Raw genomic sequence first — 20,978 nt, 5'->3', positions numbered from 1 at the left:
ATATAAAAATAAATTGTCACCATCTTTCAGACAAAAGAAAGTGTTTGATACTTTTATGGGACAATCAGTGTCCTCTTTCCTTTAGGAAAAGGGTGTTCTTGTTCCAAATACCCAGGGCCTCCAATAAGTTAAAGAAGGCCTGAGTTCCCCTATTCCGGCCAGTGAAGAGTGTAGAGGTTAAATTCTTCACTATGGAAAATTAGAGGGGCGAGCTTCTCCAGAGGAAACTAAATGACTTGATGACGAATAAGCTCATTTGAATTAATTTTATTAATGTTACATTACGAGGTCATCTGTCTACTTAACAGGTGAACGTCATGCTGTGCTTGCCGTTGGATGCAGGCCGCTACCAACCGGCCAATCTGGAAATCATTTAGGTAGGCCTATGTTCAATGGACGTCTTGCGGTTGAAATGATGATGATGATGGTGTGACTTACCGTAGTCCATATCAACGATGTCCTCCAGCCCTTTCAGCAGGAACAGGTGCGTGATCCCGAGCGTGAAGTCACTCATGTTGATGTAGTTGATGGTCTTGCGCTGGCCGTCGTAGATGTACAGCGTGTCTGGACAACAGAAGTTATTTAACCAGGGGGGCAGAGAGGGGCAGCTCCAAGGAGCCTTGGGCGTACGGTAAGGTAAGGCTCCTGATTTGAAATAACTAAGTAAAAGTATCAACTAAGTCAAGACGTGGTCGCTTACTGTGAGCCTCATTAGAAGACTCAAGGTCACCCAAAGGGCGATGGAGCGTGCTATGTTCGGAGTTTCCCTGCGTGATCGAATCAGAAATGAGGAGATCCGTAGGAGAACCAAAGTGACTGACATAGCCCGCAGAATCGCTAAAATCAAGTGGCAGTGGGCGGGGCACATACCTAACTCGTAGAGGTGATGCCGCTGTGGCAGGAAAGTTCTTGAGTGGCGACCACGAGTCGGAAGACGTAGCGTGGGCAGGCCTCCCACTAGGTGCACCGACGATCTGGTAAAGGTCGCGGGAGGTGCCTGGATGCAAGCGGCGCAGAACCGGTCTTTCTGGAAATCCTTGAGGGAGGACTTACTAACATAATAATGTAAAAAGTTAAGTTAAAAAAAGTTACCTCTTGTATTATCATAAGCCATCGCCTGAACGCGTCCGATATCAAAGTGCGTGGTGTGGACCTCGGGGTTGCCTAGGCTGTTGTAGTCCAGGCGCGAGAAGAAAGACCCTCCTCCCACCACTAGGTAAAGGGGGTGGTAGTCTTCTTTGACTGAAAGAAAAAGTACCTAATTAGCTTTTCCAGCGACTTCATTCGCGTGAATTTCGGCCTGTCACAGAAAGATTGTTAAGCCTTGATCACACGTACCGAGTAAACTGGCGAGACAGTAAAATGTTTACTCGGTCGAGAGTGTTGGGTGAGCGAGTCACATACTCGAGCGCTCGGCCGAGCACTCGGCCTAATGTTTATACACACCGAGTACTCGCCCGTTTGCTCGGTACGTGTGATCAAGGCATTATGCGCGTGACCACCTTTCAAAAACCTGGAAAAAACTATCAATATTTTTATCCTGGGTCTGAAACTATCTCTAAATCTCAATTTCATATAAATTGGTCAGTGGTTTAATATTATTTAATTAGAGACTGACAGAATCATAGACACAGTTAAAAGTACTTTTGCATTTATGATAAGTAACTATCTAGTTATTTAATTTATAGCGTTAAGAGTCGCATCTCAAACTACTTAATTTGAAAATTTCAAGTAATTTTTTCAAGTTATTTATAATTTTCAAAGTAACTATCTACTAGTGATACTACACAACATAATTATTTAACGAACTACTTAAGGCTGGGTTGCACTATTTTACTTTAACTGTGACAAACGTAAAAAATCTGTCAAACTCCATACAAAAAACACCGGTTATCGTTAAAGTTACGGTCAAAGTTAGGTGGTGCAACTTAGCCTAAGGCATAGAGTTGGTGAAGTTAGGGCTTGTAGAGTTAGTGTTCCGTGTACCTACCATGAGCTTACGTTAGGTGTGCTCGCTAGCGAAAACGTCAAAAATCTCTATGGGGATTTTGTTTCTTGAAAGTAGCCGCTAGAGGCGCTGCATAATATGTCATACAATTAATGACATTTTTTTACGCAGTCGCTAGCGAGCACACGTAACGTAAACTCATGGCAAGCACACCGTAGAGTTAGAAGCTTGGCACTATAAGTCTGGTCGCTGAGCACGTAGAGTTTTGTACGTGCTCAGCGACCAGACTTATAGTGCCAAGCTACTAAAAATAAAATTCTACGTTCTCAGCGGACCTTACAGGGATATACTTTTTGACAGTGGGAGCTTTATGTTCTCTTCTTGGCAACATTTACAAGAAAATGTTTTTCGTGGGATTGATTATAGAGGCTTAATAAAACGATTGACCCTCTTTATTACATGGGCATCTATACTAACGTTCGCAATTGTTCCCATGCAGCACCATGCCGGTGGGGCAAGCGCAGGTCACGGTGGTGTTGGTGACCCTAAGACAAAGGTGGGAACAGGTCGCGTTGGCGCATGGGTTGTGTATATTCGCGTACAGCACTGGGTGGTATATGTGCATATCTGGAAAAACAAAATCTTTATTAGCATGCAGGCCGCTTCCTCAATCTGGAAATCACTGGAGGAGACCTGTGTTCAGCAGTGGACATTAAAAATTGATTATGTTTTGCAAGGATGCTCCCAAAGAGTAATTTTACACGCCCCTCTGTCTCTGCTTCGGGACAGTAAAGGCCAGTGCTGCGACGAAGCAGCGCAAGAAACTCAGTCACTATTGGCTGAAATGATGATGCATGAACACAGATATACTTAAGGCCTCTCCCACTCGGTGGACCGATGATCTGGTGAAGATCGCGGGAAGCACATAGACCTGTCGATATGGAAAATTTGGAAGAGGCCTTTGTCCATCAGTCATTTAGCTGAAAAGAACAAACAAAACCACAATAAGTGACTAGTCGTACCATAGATCGGAGTGTCCAGAGTGATGAGCATAGACCTCTTGGATGAGGGGCCGTGCAGCTTGTCTATGGTCTGGATGCTGTTGGACGTCCAGTCGCTCCAGAAGATGGTATTCTCAAACACCGCGATGGCGTACGGATGGTGGAATGGCTCCTCGAAGAGTGACTGAGGAACATAAATAAATAAAATAAATAAATATCCTTGGACATTTTACACTGCGCCTCTAGTCCCAAACAAAGCTTGTACTATGGGTACTAGACAACACATAGCTACTTAAATACTCTTTTTTTTTAATACATACATATTAAACATAGAAAACACATACCGTTATTGTAAACATGATTAGCCAGATAAAAAAACATACTGTTAGAGCTGGGACTTTTAATTCTAGGCAAAAACGATAGCGCTAGTTTAGTTTTTAACGGACTTCGAAAAAGGAGAACGTCTTATATTCCATAGCTAATAATACATGGATACAAGCCGCCAAATCATTGTCTGTACTTACTTTTTTGAAAAAGCAACCAGTTTTTCGATATCTTGTATAGTTTTTAAAATTTTGTGTCTTTAATAATGGAATCTGGAAACATTGAATTTTCGAAGTTTGTTCAGTTCATTCTGTAACCTATTATTGATACCGTTTGATAGAGCTCGTGAAGCTCTTTCAGGATTTTCATTATCCAGTTTTTTGATATTTTGTTAGTTTAGAAATAATCGTGTGAGATCGTGGAGCACTTAACATCAGGTGCGATTGTGGTCAAATACCTGCCTTGTTATGCATAAAAAAAGAGTACTTTCATCATTATGAAAGTTTTTTGATATTTTGTATTAATTTAGGAATAATCGAGTGAAATCACTGTCGTTTCCACCCTGTATACTCACGTAACCCTGCCTGCTGTCCAGTTTGAACACCTTGATCGTCTTGTCCACGTAGTACAGCCGTCCGTTAGGGATGTCCAGGGCTAGTCCTGTGGCGAAGGTGTGTAAGCTGTCGATGAGGACCTCGGGCTGGGAGCCGTCCATACGAGCCATCATGATGAGGGGTCTGTGGTGCCAATCTGCCCAGTACATGGTCCTAAAAAATTTACACCATAAACTTCGGACACCAAGCAACTGCACTCAGGAGGATTTGATGAGTGCTACTGACAACGCCACTCTTGTGGCGGAGTTTTGGGCTGACACTGTGTAGGTTTGTTGTCGACACGAAAAGAAGAAGAAGAAGACACCATAAACCAATGATTCTAGGACATAGCTTCTTTAGAAAAAAAAAAAGAAACTTCAATTTGATGTAAAATTCAATTTTTATTAGCTAGCTTTGAAATTAATAAATAAGTAGTCAATAGCGCTCGCTAAACGTCATGTTTTTCCTGTACAAAAACGATGGGAGAGCTTTGAAAGCTTATAAAAATGGACATACCTAGACATAGAAAAACACTTCAATTGAGAATTGACTTTCTAGGAGGTCTTTCTTTAACTTTCCTAGCGTAGACTTGGCGTCACTCTGACTGATGTTGACTCGGCGTCGCGTCGCTTCGGCGTTACTAGAGCGTCGCTTAGGTGCTACCCCTGGCTAATAAAGCCCAATCAGTCTAGGTATATGGGGTAAAGTTATGTCGGTAGAGAAAATATATTTCTAGCAGTCTTTTTCATAACATGGGCTGAAATATTAAGAAAACATAGCTCAGGCGTCTCTACACTACGGAGTTGCCCAGGCGTCGCTACGGAGTTACCCTAGCGTTCCTTACGTTACGTTATGAACTGATACTATTGTATAAACTGATTTGATTTCATTTCCTTAACGTTTTTAAAGTTTCGGCCAAACCAACGTGATCACACGCGATCAGCCGGCGTGCAACGATGGCGTTCAATGCATTTAATTCTGGTCGCCATCGCTGCACGCCGGCTGATCGCGTGTGATAGCGTTGGTTTGGCCGAATCTTAAACTGATGCTGAAAACAGAACAAACGCTACATTGCTAAATTAGAAGCATTGTAGCGTTATGTTCTGATGATGTGCAATGTGTATTCTCTTACCCGTTCTTAACATCAAGGGTGACGAATCTGGGCTGTTTCGCGTTAGTGTGCAAGTTAGTGCACATGGAGCCGTCAGTGCGACAGACGGAGATGGCTCCCCTTTCCACATCACTGAAGTACAGGTGTCCCCCCAGCCAGTCTATGGCGATGTCGCCCGGGTCTTCCAAGCCAATACTCACTAGCACCTGGAAATAAGATTCAAATAAATACGATGTATTTAGTTAGGTAGATATTACCTAGATAACGCTCAAAACCTGTGGACTATAAATGTTGGCTAATTCAATTAGTTTACACGAATAAAGATAATTTTAATAAATCCGAGACAGCGATGATTTCAAACACTTAGAGCGCTTGTAGACGTCCGTTTTTTCACCGGACGACGGACCGTCAAAAAACGGATATCCTTTGTTTGCTGTCAATTTCCTTGCCGGACCTATGTCCGATGCATGTGCACACGTTCATTATAAACCATACGCCACCGCTTAATCCGGCAAAAAACACGGTCCGTTATCCGGTGAAAAAAACGGATGTCTACAAGCGCTCTTACCCCTTTTTACTAATAAAACTTGTTGAACAGTGTGACGTTTAGTATGGAAATAGCATTGGGTTTTAAAAACGGTGTTCAACAAGTGTATAATTACCTTTTTAGGGTTCCGTAGTCCTGACAAGGAACCTATAAGGGTTCCTATATGTCTGTCTGTCTGTCCGAGGTTTTTCTTGGAAACTTTTATTGGTAAGGGGGTTCTAATAAGTTTTTGAATGTTGTTTAACTATGGCGGTTTAACATTGTATGATATCTACCCGTAGTTATACAGATACTAGCTTTCCGCCCGCGGCTTCGCGCGCGTGGACTACATTTCTTTGCTATAAACCTCACGGAGCCCGAGACCTTTCCAACGAATGCAAAACCGTGGAAATCGGTTCGTGCGTTCTGGAGTTATAGCGTCAGGGAGGAAAACCCGACTTATTTTCAACCGACTTCAAAAAAGGAGGAGGTTCTCAATTCGACCCGTATGTTTTTTTTTTTCTATGTTTGTTACGCGATAACTCCGCCAATTACGAACCGATTTGAACAAATCTTTTTTCGGCGTATAGGTAATACCTCAAGGGTGGTCCCATTTAAAGGACATTGGGACATTTAATATGAGAAAATGCCCCACGGCGGACAAAGATGAAACGTATTTTATTTCAAAGCTTTATACTTGTAGGTATATTCACTTAAAGCGCTATGTTGTGAGATATGGGAATTCTGAGATATGACGAGTCTAAGTTGAAAATATATTTGTCTAAAATGATTTGATATTTTTACATGTTATGTTGTTTGGCATTGCAGAGTAACCAATAAAAGTAAATAAAATAATATAAATAAATAAAAAATATAAATAAAATAATATAAATAAATAAAATATTATAAATACTTAAATTAATATTAGACAACATCTCATATATTACTCCAACCCAAAATAAGTAGCTAAGGCATTTGTGTTATGGAAATCGGGAACGACGAACCACAACACACCCAAACCAGAGACAATGTGAAAAGATCGTTTTCTATATTGTCCCGGCCGGGAATCGAACCCGGGACCTCAGGATTGGCCCGGCACACTTTGAAAACCGGTGTGTGCGCCTCTCCGCCACCGAGGTCGTCAAAAATGTTACCTAAATGTAAATTAAAACTTCATAATTAAAACTTCATTTTCTCAATATTCCCATATAAGAGAGAAAAAAAAATGCACGGAAATTCATTGGATATTAGTATGTATCATCTGTGATAAGTTTCGTTTGTGTCCGCTACTTTTCGAAAAGTGGGGCAAAAAGTTCCCAATGTCATTTAATAATAGAAAAAACAACCCCCAATGGTGGAAATTTGGGGATGAACTTTTTTATACGCAATCTCTCCGCCGATTATAAATCAATTTGAACGATTATTTTTTTGTTGAATAGGTATTATCAAAAGGGTGGTTTCATGCGAATTTGAAGAAAATATTTCACCCCCAAGGGTGGAAAATTGGGGATGAACTTTTTTATACGCAATATTTTTAATTTTTAGTTTTTTTTTGTGTTCACGCATTTGAAGTCGGTTTTAATTTTTTTTAAAGTTAATTATATAGTAGATAGTTAAGTGTACTTACTTGCTTGGTCTTTGCGAAGTCGTCCAGCTGCGCCCGCATGATAGCTTGGTGCCCCTGCTCCGTCTGCACCCAGTACACATATGTACCGTCGTAAGATACACCGTGGGCCTGCCACAAAAATATATAAATAAATAAATAAATATCCTTGGACATTTTACACTGCGCCTCTAGTCCCAAACTAAGCAAAGCTTGTACTATGGTATACTTGTATATTGGTTTTAAAACGTATCAAATATAAATCTATACAGTGTGAGTCACGTTAAAGTGTACATATGAAAATAGATAAAACTAGACCTGTTTTTATCGACAAAAAAGAGGTCAAAAATTTTTTGAGATTTTTTTTTATTTTTTATAGAATTTTTTTTCTTCCAATTACTTATTGTAAAGAAAACGTAATAACTTTTAAACTAAGCGGTATATCCTAATAAAATAAAAACAGTAATAATGCTAAATAACAGGCGATACTAAAAAAATACATAAAATACACAAAAAATGCCAACAAATAATAAAAAATGATACTTTTTGAAAAAAATCTGCTTAAAAATTCGTGTTTTTTTGGTTATTTGATAAATTTCTCCAAAAAATGCCCCTATAACCGGTGGTTTTTATTACTTTGTATTATTCTCTATCGTATTATCTTTGTAAAACCAAAAATCGCATGTCTCTATCCCTATCACAACATTTGCTATGATCGTTTGAACAAAGGCCTGCCACAACATTATTCTCCGCTACAGGTAGAGACAATTTTAATTTTAACTAAAATGCTTATTTTACTTCGAAATCTTATGTTTTTATTTGAAATCTAACTTGTCTTTATCAAAATTACAAATCTAGAGCCATTTTCAGTTTTGTTGTTAACGAAGCGTTGAATGGCGCGCCCGGAGAGGCTTAGTTCAAACGATCATTGCAAACGTTGTGATAGGGATAGAGACATGCGATTTTTGGTTTTACGAAGGTAATACGATAGAAAAAAATACAAAGTAATAAAAATCACCAGTTATAGGGGCATTTTTTGGAGAAATTTATCAAATAACCAAAAAAACACGAATTTTTAAGCAGATTTTTTTCAAAAATTATAATTTTTTATTATTTGTTGGCCTTTTTTGTGTATTTTATGTATTTTTTTAGTATCGCCTGTTATTTAGCATTATTACTGTTTTTATTTTATTAGGATATACCGCTCAGTTTAAAAGTTATTACGTTTTCTTTGCAATAAGTAATTGGAAGAAAAAAAATTCTATAAAAAATAAAAAAAAAATCTCAAAAAAATTTTGACCTCTTTTTTGTCGATAAAAATAGGTCTAGTTTCATCTATTTTCATATGTACACTTTAACGTGACTCACACTGTATACAGATTTTTTTCAAAAAGTATCATTTTTTATTATTTTTTGCCATTTTTTGTGTATTTCATGTATTTTTTTAGTATCGCATATTATTTAGCATTATTACTGTTTTTATTTTAACAGGATATACCGCTCAGTTTAAAACTTATTACGTTTTCTTTACAATAAGTAATTAGAAGAAAAAAAATCAATAAAAAAATTTAAAAAAATCTCAAAAAAAATTTGACCTCTTTTTTGTCGATAAAAATAGGTCTAGTTTCATCTATTTTCATATGTACACTTTAACGTGACTCACACTGTATATAAAAAAAAGTCGTGTTAGTTACTCCACTTATAACTCAAGAACGGCGGAACCGATTTAGCTGAAAATTGTCAGGGAGGTAGTTTAGAGCCAGGAGAAGGACATAGGATACTTTTTATCCCGTTCGAAATTAAAAAAATGTCTGCTTATTTATTGCCATTAAGGCGGAACAAAGTTCGCCGGGTCAGCTAGTTATTTATATAGAACATTTTTCAGGGCACCTATACACGTTTAAAAAATGTTTTGAATACGTTTCAAAGGCGCTGAAAAGAAGTGAAAGAAATTCAGTCACATTTCATTTAGACAATATTCCTTAAATTCACTCTGATATTCGAAATAGCTTCGCTCCAGCTGAAAACATGCTGAAAACTTATCTTACGAGTACATGGGACTTTGTTAACGACTGCATATTTTTCGAACAAATAACGATAGAGTTATGTAAAACCAGAGGTAGGTAGGTATAATTGATTAATTTCGGTAATAATTTCAATAAAAATTGTTTCCTTATCTTCAATATTAGTTTCAAAAAGGGTTGTGAAATTAGGGTTCATTAGCTAATTAAGGTAGGTACTAAATAGGTAACACTTAGTCACCTTAGAACACGTCACTCAGTAGGTAAGTAATTACCTAATTATCACTTAAAGTCCATTAATACCCTAATTATCGTATAAGCTAAACAATTCTCTTATCGAGCTTTTTAGCTAATTATCATGATTAAGTGGAAGTTTTTAAGTGTTCATTTTAAATCCTTTTACTGAACACTTTCCCTAAGTATTTCTAGGAATTAGGTAATTAATTTTTTAACCGTAATTTCTCTGCTTAATGAGTTAATTCCATTGTTACTATTTTTTTTAGAACTGATTCATTAGCGATGGCTTTCCATCGCTAATAGTAGTAATCGATTGGTATAATTAATGAGTGTAGGTACTTCTTTAAATATTAGTTACAAATTATAATTTAACATGTGTTAGGTAGGTAATCATTTTAAATTATTTATTTATTTATTATTATTATTATAAATGCGAAAGTTTGGGTGTCTGGATGGATGTTTGTTACTCTTTCACGCCAAAACTGCTCAATCATTAGAGTATTTTCTTTATGACCCAGAATAACATATTATACGCTATAAATTATGACGATAATATGTGACAAACTAAATTTCATAATAATACTAGCTTTCCGCCCGCGGCTTCGCCCGCGTGGAATTTTGTCTGTCACAGAAAAACTTTATCGCGCGCGTCCCTGTTTCAAAAACCGGGATAAAAACTATCCTATGTTCTTTCCCGGGACTCAAACTATCTCTATGCCAAATTTCATCAAAATCGGTTGCGAGGTTTAAGCGGGAAAGCGTAACAGACAGACAGACAGACAGACAGACAGACAGACAGAGTTACTTTCGCATTTATAATATTAGTTGGGATAAAATGTAGTACTTAGTTAGCTAGCTGCCGACAGAAAATCGGTGTTATAACAATACATAAACCTGTGTCTTTCTTTTAACATCTTAATATCGTTGTATATGTATCGTATAACACGTGCATAGTAAAACACTGACAAATTCAACAAAACGGTCATTACAATATTCACAGAACTGCATGCTATAAACTTTTACCAAACCTTTTAACAATAAAAGGAGTCCTATTTTTTGTAACAAATGAGTTGAATAGATAAAGATAATGGTTTCAAAGAGTTAAGATTTGGGCGCGTGGTGTGGCGTGGTGTTATCAATACAATAGATTATTACTAATGACCTGGCTGCCAGATAGGGGCGCTAAGTAGAGATTAAGATTTCAGATAGGGGTAAGTAGGTACTAGTTATGGGAAGTGATTCTAGATACTAAGCAGATAACTAAACCCTAATTTAATTTACAATCTATTAAAAAATTCATTAAATTACTTTCCATCTAGGTACATCAATCAATGGGTAAGGGGGTAACTTATTAATTAAGAGCGTTTACGCCGATTGGCGCAAAAACAGTACTTTTTCAACTCGTTACAATCATTAACCAGTAATATTACAAATATGTTATAGGCATAAATAGTTAGGCAATTTCGTCGTCTAAATAGTTAATTGAGAAAATATTGCGATTAGTTTAGTATTTAAGAATTCTATCAAGATAAGTCCACACAGGTTTTGTAAATTTCCACTTTAGCGTCAGTTTACAAGCTGAATTTTTTATAAAAATACTGTGAAAACGATTTAACAAACATTTATATCCTATAGCATAGATCCTTGGGCAAATAGTTATCTGAGAAAATTTTTAGATTTAAGCATTTTTCAATAAGAAATCACAAATTAAAAAAACGTGAAATACCCAAAAATCAAAGTGATTTTTACACCATTATTCTTCTTTAATTCAACATAAAAATAGCTTAATATAATAAAATAACATCTTCTTTAAAATATTTACTTTGAAAAGATATATAATTCATTGTTATTGTTTTGCTATAAACATTTGGAAACTATTAAAAAACGCCGCGCGCGAATCTTTTCCAATGATGCCCCTTGAAACGCCGCGCTTCGCGTAAACGCTCTTAAATGACTTTGTAGATATCATAAATATAAATTAAAGTCGTAAATGAAAAATAATAATATAAGTTTGTTTCAAGCCTTCTACATTTTCAGGTTTAAGTATGAGTACCTACATCCATAATTAATTAAATTTTGATAGAGGCACTTGAAAAGGCTAAAGAAATATACTGTCCTTCAGTTATTAAAACTTTTAACGTTAAGAGTAGCATCTTAAACTCGTGGGTTCGATTCCCACCTTTACGCATCCTTTCCTCATGAACGCGTAGAGGTACTAATTAAATTGAAATGCGTACATATACATCAAACACGCAGGTCTATAATAGGTACCTTTAAGCTGTAACAAAATCAAAGGTTTGTTCGGAACTCTTGATGCGCGAGTCCGACTCGCACTTGGCCAGTATTTTTATTTCTCACATTTCAGTAGCCTTGGGATGCCAAGATGGGATCATCGAATCAATCAGTGCGTTTCTTTAACAAAATTTTCAAAAGATACCTAAGATATAGACGTTCTAGAGATCTCATGACATCATTGGTAATGTTAGCCAGTGGTCATGACCTTTAAGTCATGAGGGACCATTTTACCTTTCTATCTTGTCAGAGACCACCTCAATCGGTCACAACCAGTTTGACTGCAAAAATCAGTTAAAATTGGTTTTGACCAAGGTGTGCAAGTGCACTTCGTGGACCACTTGGAATGCCTCCAGGGACCACCAGTGGTAAGCTGACCACTGGTTAAGAACCACGGTGTTAGACCGACACGCAGAGTTCCATACAAATTACTATGGGCGGGTGACATTCGACGATTATTTAAGACACTTGTAACTTTTTTGTTTCCAGTCCGATTTCAATACTAGTTTTTCAGAAATCCTATGATTTATCTAAAGATAATACCATAATTTATTAACTTTTAAAATCGATGCATCCCTATACCTATCCCTTATGTACAGAAGAATGAATGCTCAAAAATCTAATTAATACTGATGTATTAATATTCTAAATCAACATGTCTTCCTATTTAGGATTTTTTAAATGGTCCCCGCGAACTATAAAGAAACCAAAGTAGTCCCTGAGGTGGAATTGTGTAAATCAATTGTAATCATTTGACAGTTCATAACGTACGATAAAGTCAGTAAAACAAAGCGTTTGACAGAATAATGTACGTTATGAACTGTCAAATGATTACGATTGCTTTACACAATTTCACCTCTGGTCCAGAAAATGTTGGGAACCACTGACGTGGCACAACTTTCACAACGTTATCAGTAAAAATGTATTGTTTACAAAATACCACGCGCTATAATCCTTATCTCTCAGAAACCATTATCTTGCGAGCTTTTTACCCCTCTCTTTCACACAACAGCCTTTAAGCTTTGCAAAATATTTGCTATCTCTTTCATTGTTTACATGCAGTTCTGTGAATGTTAACGACTTTATTGTTTAACCCTGTCGGTGTTAGTTATTCACGTGTTATTAAAAACACCACTGCAGTAGGTTAAAATGAATATGTACTATAAAGGAGAGTAATGTTTTTAATGGCTTACAGGACCCTACATGGTTTGATGCAGGTGTATGCGGTTTCATGGAAGAATTTAATTATTTTGTATATTTATAAATGATACAATTATCTACCAAAATACTATTTATTCATATAATATAAAGTGTGAGTCACGTTAAAGTGTACATATGAAAATAGATGAAACTAGACCTATTTTTATCGACAAAAAAGAGGTCAAAAAAATTTTAAGATTTTTTTTTTATTTTTTATAGAATTTTTTTTCTTCAAATTACTTATTGTAAAGAAAACGTAATAACTTTTAACTAAGCAGTATATTCTGATAAAATAAAAACAGTAATAATGCTAAATAACAGGCAATACTAAAAAAATACATAAAATACACAAAAAATAATAAAAAATGATACTTTTTGAAAAAAATCTGCTTAAAAATTCGTGTTTTTTTGGTTATTTTATAAATTTCTCAAAAAAATGCCCCCATAACAGGTGGTTTTTATTACTTTGTATTATTTTCTATCGTATTATCTTTGTAAAACCAAAAATCGCATGTCTCTATCCCTATCACAACATTTGCTATGATCGTTTGAACAAAGGCCTGCCACCACATTTTTCTCCGCTACAGGTAGAGACAATTTTAATTTTAACTAAAATGCTTATTTTACTTCGAAATCTTTTGTTTTTATTTCAAATCTAACTTGTCTTTATCAAAATTACAAATCTAGAGCCATTTTCAGTTTTGTTGTTAACGAAGCGTTGAATGGCGCGCCCGGAGAGGCTTAGTTCAAACGATCATTGCAAACGTTGTGATAGGGATAGAGACATGCGATTTTTCGGTTTACGAAGGTAATACGATAGAGAATAATACAAAGTAATAAAAACTACCGGTTATAGGGGCATTTTTCGGAGAAATTTATCAAATAACCAAAAAAACACGAATTTTTAAGCGGATTTTTTTCAAAAAGTATTTTTTTTTTATTATTTGTTGGCCTTTTTTGTATATTTTATGTATTTTTTTAGTATTGCCTATTATTTAGCATTATTACTGTTTTTATTTTATCAGGATATACTTATGTACACTTTAACGTGACTCACACTGTATACTATAATATCATATGATTATACAAATATGAATGATATTGCAACAAAAATGTAGGTTTATTCTGGTCGGGCTTTTGCTTTTTAATTTCTCTCTGAGATAGAGACGTGAGGTAATAATACTTCGTTAAAATGAAAAAAATAATATGGGTACATGCGTTCTGCTTTGCTAAATAGACTGATGACCTAACTTGCTGAAATAACTGAAAATTCTGATTTTTATTCCAGCTTCAGTAGAAGCTGTTGATATTTTAGGTAATTACTAGTAAAAAAATATACCTAATCGTTTTTATTAAATGAGAAATTATGACAACCTTTAGTTAGACCACAGAATAAGGACTAGCCTACTTCGTAGTTACACATAAGTTTAATACTAAATATAAAATTGGTTTATAATGTACTGTTCACGTTAGTTATAATTTTAATTACCTAATCCAAAATCCAAACTACTTACTTTTCTTATAAACATGAACAAAATTTAATGTATGTAGGTACCTTCCTACATTTAGTAGACCTACTTATTTAACAGTTTTATCCTTTGGTTTAACATAGACTTTTAATATTTCGATTATTTTTAATAAGCATAAGCAATTCGGATTCTTATAAATAAAATATAGATTCACTTAAACTATAGTTTGTTCCTATGTTATATCAATGATTATATTATATTTTTGAAAGTAAACAACCTAATAATTATACTACATAATTAAAAATTTAACAATATGGTTTGTTCTGCAGGTTCTGCTAGTAGTCTAAATTAATGAAATGATACATCATTCGACCCACATTAATTTTGATAGGAAAACTGAATAGCAATTGGTTTAGAACGTTTTTAAACCATTTGCATTTTCCGTTACGACTACAATTTTTCACATTATCATTAAAAATTCTAGTATAATCATTATAAATTCTAGTATTAATATTTTATATCAACCGCAAAATAAATTCAAATATTCAAAATACCACAAACAAACTTAAGCCTTTACTTTTCAGTTATTCAAAAAATACAACGTGCACATGGGTGAAAAAAAATTAATAATTTAAAATAAACCGAATGCACTCAGACGTAGAGTCCATAATTACCTACAAGCCTAAGCGAGCGGTGAGCCACGTGACCACACCGCCATCTTTGCGCGGGCGCCGCGCGCGCGTATAAATAGCCCCGCAGCGCTGCAGAGAGTCAGTATGCGATCAGCGCTCTTACGGGTCAGACGTCTCTACTTGTAGAGTTGTTCAACCAGTAGAAGTAGTAATCTTACTATTACAATTCGTGGATAATAATTTATTATTTCGACGTAATTGTGCTATAGTCAGTGTGCATAAATCTTTCGTGGGTGTTGGACGTTACGTGGTCCATAATTCGTTGATATTATTTCAACGAATTTGTGATATCGTCAGTGTGAAAAGATCTTCCGTGAGTTTTCGACGTTATATTACGGTCTTGTAAAAATATGTTGTCCGTTAATTTCAAAGTTACCTTTGTGGTGTTGAGTCTCATTTCGTGGTATTTGTCTATTAAACTCATTTGCTACGTCTCAGTGTTGAGCTGCCCCCGCTCTTAATCCGGTGGTAGAGTCACGGCTACCCTTCTCTTAGTTTGCCTTTAAATCAGTGTGTTTTCGGCAGTCGCCGCAGTATCACGCGGCTCAAGTATTTTCCATCTACAAAAGTTCCTCAATTCAGTGAAGTGTAAGTGGTGCTGGAAATTTGGACATTGGAGTATTTCTGGTGAGTAGCTACTGTGTGTTTTTATTTGTTCTTCCTTTGTAAAATACTGCGATTAAAATTCAGTTTAAGAGCCTTTGCTCTCGCGAGTCTAGGACTTCTTTAAATTAATTTTAAACGGCTTTCTTAATTTTTTTGATTTAAAATAATATTACTACGTATTTTAGTTCTAAAATTCATCTCTCTCTTAGAGCCTTTGCTCTCGCGGGTCAAGGACCTCTTTAAATTCATTTTAAACGGAATTCGTTACTTTTTTGGTTTAAAATTACGAAAATTACGGCGGTTGTATTAAAATCCCTCTTATGGATCTAAAAACTCTTTAAAATTCTTTTGAACGGCATTCCTTAACTTTTTGGTTTATTAATTAAATTGTTGCATATTTTTAAGTATTAAAATTCGTCTCTATTCTAAGAGCCTTTGCTCTTGCTGGAATAGAATCTATTTAAATTAATTTTTGGTTTGAAACGTTTGGTTTTCCTTTTATACGGCAGTTTTCAAACGGCTTAATATCCATTTTTAACATACTTTATTTCTTTAATACATACTTTAGTTAAGTTTAATGCGTGCGCTTGAGTTTTTCATTCAATCGGTTTCAACTACATCTCAGTTTTCTTTATTTTATAACATAATTTTTTTCGTTTCATTCGTAAGCTGGCGTTGTTTTACTGTTAAGTGTTTTTTGGTGTTTTAAGAACTTTTAACGTTATCGACTAAATATTTCAATACTTATTTTATTAATGAACAATTTGTGGCGTTTTTAACAGCATTCTCATGAAATAAGAGTGTCAACTGAAACAACGTATCTTAGCATAGTAAAGTGTTCATGATAATCGGTCCAAGTAAGAATACAATATGTTATATACGTTTCTTTACGTATTAGCTACTTTCCTTATGATTATTCTTGAAATTATAGATAGAGAATTTTTCGCTTTAATTCATTTTCTTTGTTCAATTTAATTTGTATCTTACGTGTAACTAACTAACTTTACTTTTTCTTAATTTTTTTACGACAATTACAATTATTTGCGTTATTATATTAACTTTCACGGTTTTTGTGGCGAATTTTTTTGAGTTTTATTTTTTAATGCTTCGTTTCTTTCCAAACATGAGATTTTTTATTTTTTTATGTTTATTACGGAAATGGCATTTTTGTCCATTGAAATCTTAGTTTTAATTCCTTCATTATTCATTTTTTCGTCAATTATTTTTGCTTCGTTTTTCCGAGCATGATTTTTTAATTTCTAACGTTTGTTGCGGAAATGGAATTTTTGTCCATTGAAAACTTACAATTTATTAATTTCTTCGTTGCTTATTTTTATGTATGATTTTGCTTCCTCGTCCCTTTCTTTACGAAAATTATTTATTACAATTATTTGCGTTTTCATTTTAACTTTCACGGTTTTTATGGCGAATGTATCATGTATCTTCTTTTGCGTCGATATTAATTTATGCTTCGTTTCTTTCCAAGCATGCGTTTTTTGATTTTTTAATGTTAATTACGGAAATGGCATTTTTGTCCCTTGAAATCTTAGTATTAATTCCGTCATTATTCATTTTTTGGTCAACTATTTTTGCTTGGTTTTTCCGAGCACGATTTTTTAATTTCTAATGTTTGTTGCGAATATGGAATATTTGTCCATTGAAAACTTACAATTTATTAATTTCTTCGTTGCTTATTTTTGTGTATGATTTTACTTCCTCGTCCCTTTCGATATTTTAATGGTTTTATTTCAAGATGAATCATAATTTGGATCTTATCATGAATTTCATCACTTATTGGCAGACCATCACTTTTTTCTAGCAAGTGTAAAATGGTAAGAACTTTTTTTCTTGAATCGTGTAAGTACACTCTTTGATTCAATAATCTCTACAATAATCTTAATTTTAAATTTTATACTGTGAAAACTTCTTCTAATTAGTTTAGTGGTTTTGTTTCAGGATCAGTTTCAACTTCGGGAGACTGATTACCACCAGCCTTTACTCTCATCATCATCATTCCCATCATCATCATTAGCATCATCACCCGGCGTCTAACAAAAAAAGATAAGTAATGAAACCAATCATAGCAATTTCAAAAATGTAATTATTTTGTATCCTTTTTTGCGAGTTATTTCTTGAATGTTGATTCCAAAATGTGTTACTAATTTATTTAGTGGTTTTGTTTCAGGATAAGTTTAATTTTGGAGAGCATTATGTTTTACAATTGCAATTCTCCAAAGTACCAAGAAGGCTTTCTTGATACCAGTATTTCAACCCATACTAATTCGTCTTCTATTACATCATTTTCATCCTTGACTTGACTTCTGAGTGACAGATAAGTAATTGATTTGATTTCCTTAAAGTTTTATTCTATAATTTAATTCCTATTTCTATAATGTTTTTACTAAACAATTTTAGTGGTTTTGTTTCAGAATGAAGACAAAATTGAGCCTGTGATCAACGCTTCTACAAAACACACTTTCGTCTTCATCGCTACCGACTACAAGATAAGTAAAACATTTTCAACTGATTCGTACTTAGCTATGATCCACTTATAAATATTTCAATGTGCTTTTTAACTTTAAAATTATTTATTAACTAGTTTCTAGTGGTTTTGTTTCAGATTAAGCTACGTTATTCCGCGTCGACATGATTCAACTACCTAAATGAATTTTTCTATTATAACCTTTTATAAATCTTCATGGTGAGTAAATTTTGATACTAAGCGTTTTACATTAATGTAACTTGTCTTTTTTATATTCATCTTTTTTATCATAATAACTTTATTATTTAAAAAGTAAAACAAAATAAAAAGTAAAAAAAAAATAAGAAAAATAAAAATCATAAAAATACTTTTTTTATGAACGATGTTCTAATTTCTTTAGTGGTTTTGTTTCAGGATAAGATCATTGACAGTGGCCATCTGGATTAATGACAGTGGCCAGCATTATCATCGGCATCAGCATCATCTTCGCCATTAGCATCATCAGCACCATCGTCATCATTACCATCATCATCGTCATCATCGTCATCGTCATCAGCATCATCATTGTCATCAGCATCATTAGCACCAGCATCATCATCATCATCATCATCATCATCATCATCATCATCATCATCATCATCATCAACATCGTCCTTACCATCATTACTATCATCGTAATTTTCATGGTGAGTAAATTTTGCTTCAAAGCGTTTACTTATTTTATTATAACTTGTCTTTATTAATATTTTTAACAACTTTGATTATGAATCTTTTCTAACGTATCAGTATCAACTTAACTCCATTTTGCGGTAAAACCACCTTAAAATCCACCTTCAATCTACATGTAGGTAAGTACAATTCCATTTTCATCTTTTTTTATCATTATAACTTTATTATTTAAAAAGTAAAACAAAATAAAAAGTAAAAAAAAAATAAGAAAAATAAAAATAATAAAAATAAAGTAAATCAAAGTAAAAAGTAAATTTTTACTTTGATTTTGTATTTTTTTATGAACGATGATGTACTAATTACTTTAGTAGTTTTGTTTCAGGATAAGATCAATGACAGTGGCCATCTATATTAATAACATCATCATCATCGCAATCAGCAACATCATCGTCATCAGCATCATCATCGTCATCGACATCAACATCATCATCGTCATCAGCAACATCATCGTCATCAGCAACATCATCGTCATCAGCAACATCATCGTCATCAGCAATATCATCGTCATCAGCATCATCATCGTCATCAGCATCATCATCGTCATCAGCATCATCGTCATCATTACCATCATCATCATCGCCATCGGCATCATCATCGCCATCAACAACATCATTGTCATCAGCAGCATAATCGTCGTCATCAGCATCATCATCATCGTCCTTACCATCATTACTATCATCGTCATCATCTTAATTTTCATGGTGAGTAAATTTTGCTTCAAAGCGTTTACTTATAGTATTGTAACTTGTCTTAAAATATTTGTGTAATCTTTTCTGATCATCTTAGTGGTTTTGTTTCAGGATTAATTTAACGCCATTATTTCGTGGTATTTGCATCTTATAATCCAACTTAAATGTACATATCGGTAAGTACAATTCCATTTTCATAAATTTTTACTTTGATTTGTATTTTTTATGAACAATGTTCTAATTTCTTTAGTGGTTTTGTTTCAGGATTAGATCATTGACAGTGGCCATTCAGATCAATAACATCATCAATGTCATCAGCATCATCATCGCCTTCAGCATTATAAGCATCATCGTCATCATTACCATCATCATCATCATCATCAGCATCGTCATCATCGTCATCAGCATCATTAGCACCAGCATCAGCATCATCATCATCATCAACATTATCAACATTATCATCATCATCGTCATCATCATCGTCCTTACCATCATTACTATCATCGTCATCATCTTAATTTTCATGGTGAGTAAATTTTGCTTCAAAGCGTTTACTTATTTTATTATAACTTGTCTTTTTTAATATTTTTAACAACTTTGATTAATTATAATTATGTTATGTATTTTCTAATGATCTTAGTGGTTTTGTGTCAGATCAACTTAACTCCATTTCGCGGTTAAATTTCCTTAAAATCCACCTTCAATCTACATGTCGGTAAGTACAACTCCATTTTCATCTTTTTTACTTTGATTTGTTTGTTTTTTATGAACAATGTTCTAATTTCTTTAGTGGTTTTGTTTCAGGATTAGATCATTGACAGTGGCCATTTGGATTAATAACATCAGCAATGTCATCAACAGCATCATCGTCTTCAGCATCAGCATCGTCATTAGCATTATCATCGTCATCAGCAGCATAATCGTCATCAGCATCATCATCGTCGGCATCAGTATCATCATCGTCATCAGCATCATCATCGTCATTGGCATCATCATCAGCATCATCATCATCATCGTCAGCAACATCATCATCTTCATAATCGTCATCTGCATCATCATCGGCATCAGCATCATTTAACAATGACTTTTTTTTCTAGATGATTATGTGCTTTATAATGTCTTTACTATTGTTAACATCATTTCGTATAATACGTTCTATTTCGTCTTTACTAATTCCTTTAGTTTTGTTTCAGAATAAGAAGCGACATTGTGGGAATAACTGATGTCATCATCATCAACCTCATGACGTGAGCCAGCGGAAAGAAATCGGCTAAGTCCATAGTTTTACTTTAACTTATTTAAATTCATGTTTGATACGAATTAAATACTAATTAGTGGTTTTGTTTCAGAATATAAGAATGACTAATATACATCACACTCATCATCATCACCACTGTTTTCATCATCATCATCATCACTTGAGTCAACAAAAAGATAAGTCAACAATTTATTTTT

General features: G+C 34.4%; 2 protein-coding genes across 3 annotated transcripts in view; one reads left to right on the top strand and one right to left on the bottom strand.

Moving 5' to 3' along the window:
• The window catches only part of LOC114359799 (putative vitellogenin receptor), a 47,745-nt gene extending 32,331 nt beyond the window's left edge, over nucleotides 1-15,414 (bottom strand). Inside the window, exons 1-8 of the mRNA XM_028314304.1 lie at nucleotides 15,394-15,414; nucleotides 7,131-7,238; nucleotides 4,999-5,183; nucleotides 3,848-4,040; nucleotides 2,971-3,133; nucleotides 2,426-2,575; nucleotides 1,093-1,242; nucleotides 439-564 (exon numbers count right to left, since the gene is read on the bottom strand). Coding sequence (XP_028170105.1) covers nucleotides 439-564; nucleotides 1,093-1,242; nucleotides 2,426-2,575; nucleotides 2,971-3,133; nucleotides 3,848-4,040; nucleotides 4,999-5,183; nucleotides 7,131-7,238; nucleotides 15,394-15,414 — 1,096 coding nt within the window. The remainder of the gene's footprint in view (nucleotides 1-438; nucleotides 565-1,092; nucleotides 1,243-2,425; nucleotides 2,576-2,970; nucleotides 3,134-3,847; nucleotides 4,041-4,998; nucleotides 5,184-7,130; nucleotides 7,239-15,393) is intronic.
• Nucleotides 1-20,978, top strand: part of gas2 (growth arrest-specific protein 2) — a 452,494-nt gene that overhangs the window by 185,852 nt on the left and 245,664 nt on the right. The window lies entirely within an intron of this gene.

The sequence above is a fragment of the Ostrinia furnacalis genome, unplaced genomic scaffold, assembly GCF_004193835.3.
Source record: "Ostrinia furnacalis isolate ACB-3 unplaced genomic scaffold, ASM419383v2 OfSCF4659, whole genome shotgun sequence".
Taxonomy (NCBI): Eukaryota; Metazoa; Arthropoda; class Insecta; order Lepidoptera; family Crambidae; genus Ostrinia; species Ostrinia furnacalis.
The sequence above is the reverse complement of the archived record's forward strand: the minus strand, read 5'-3'. Positions and strand labels throughout refer to the sequence as shown.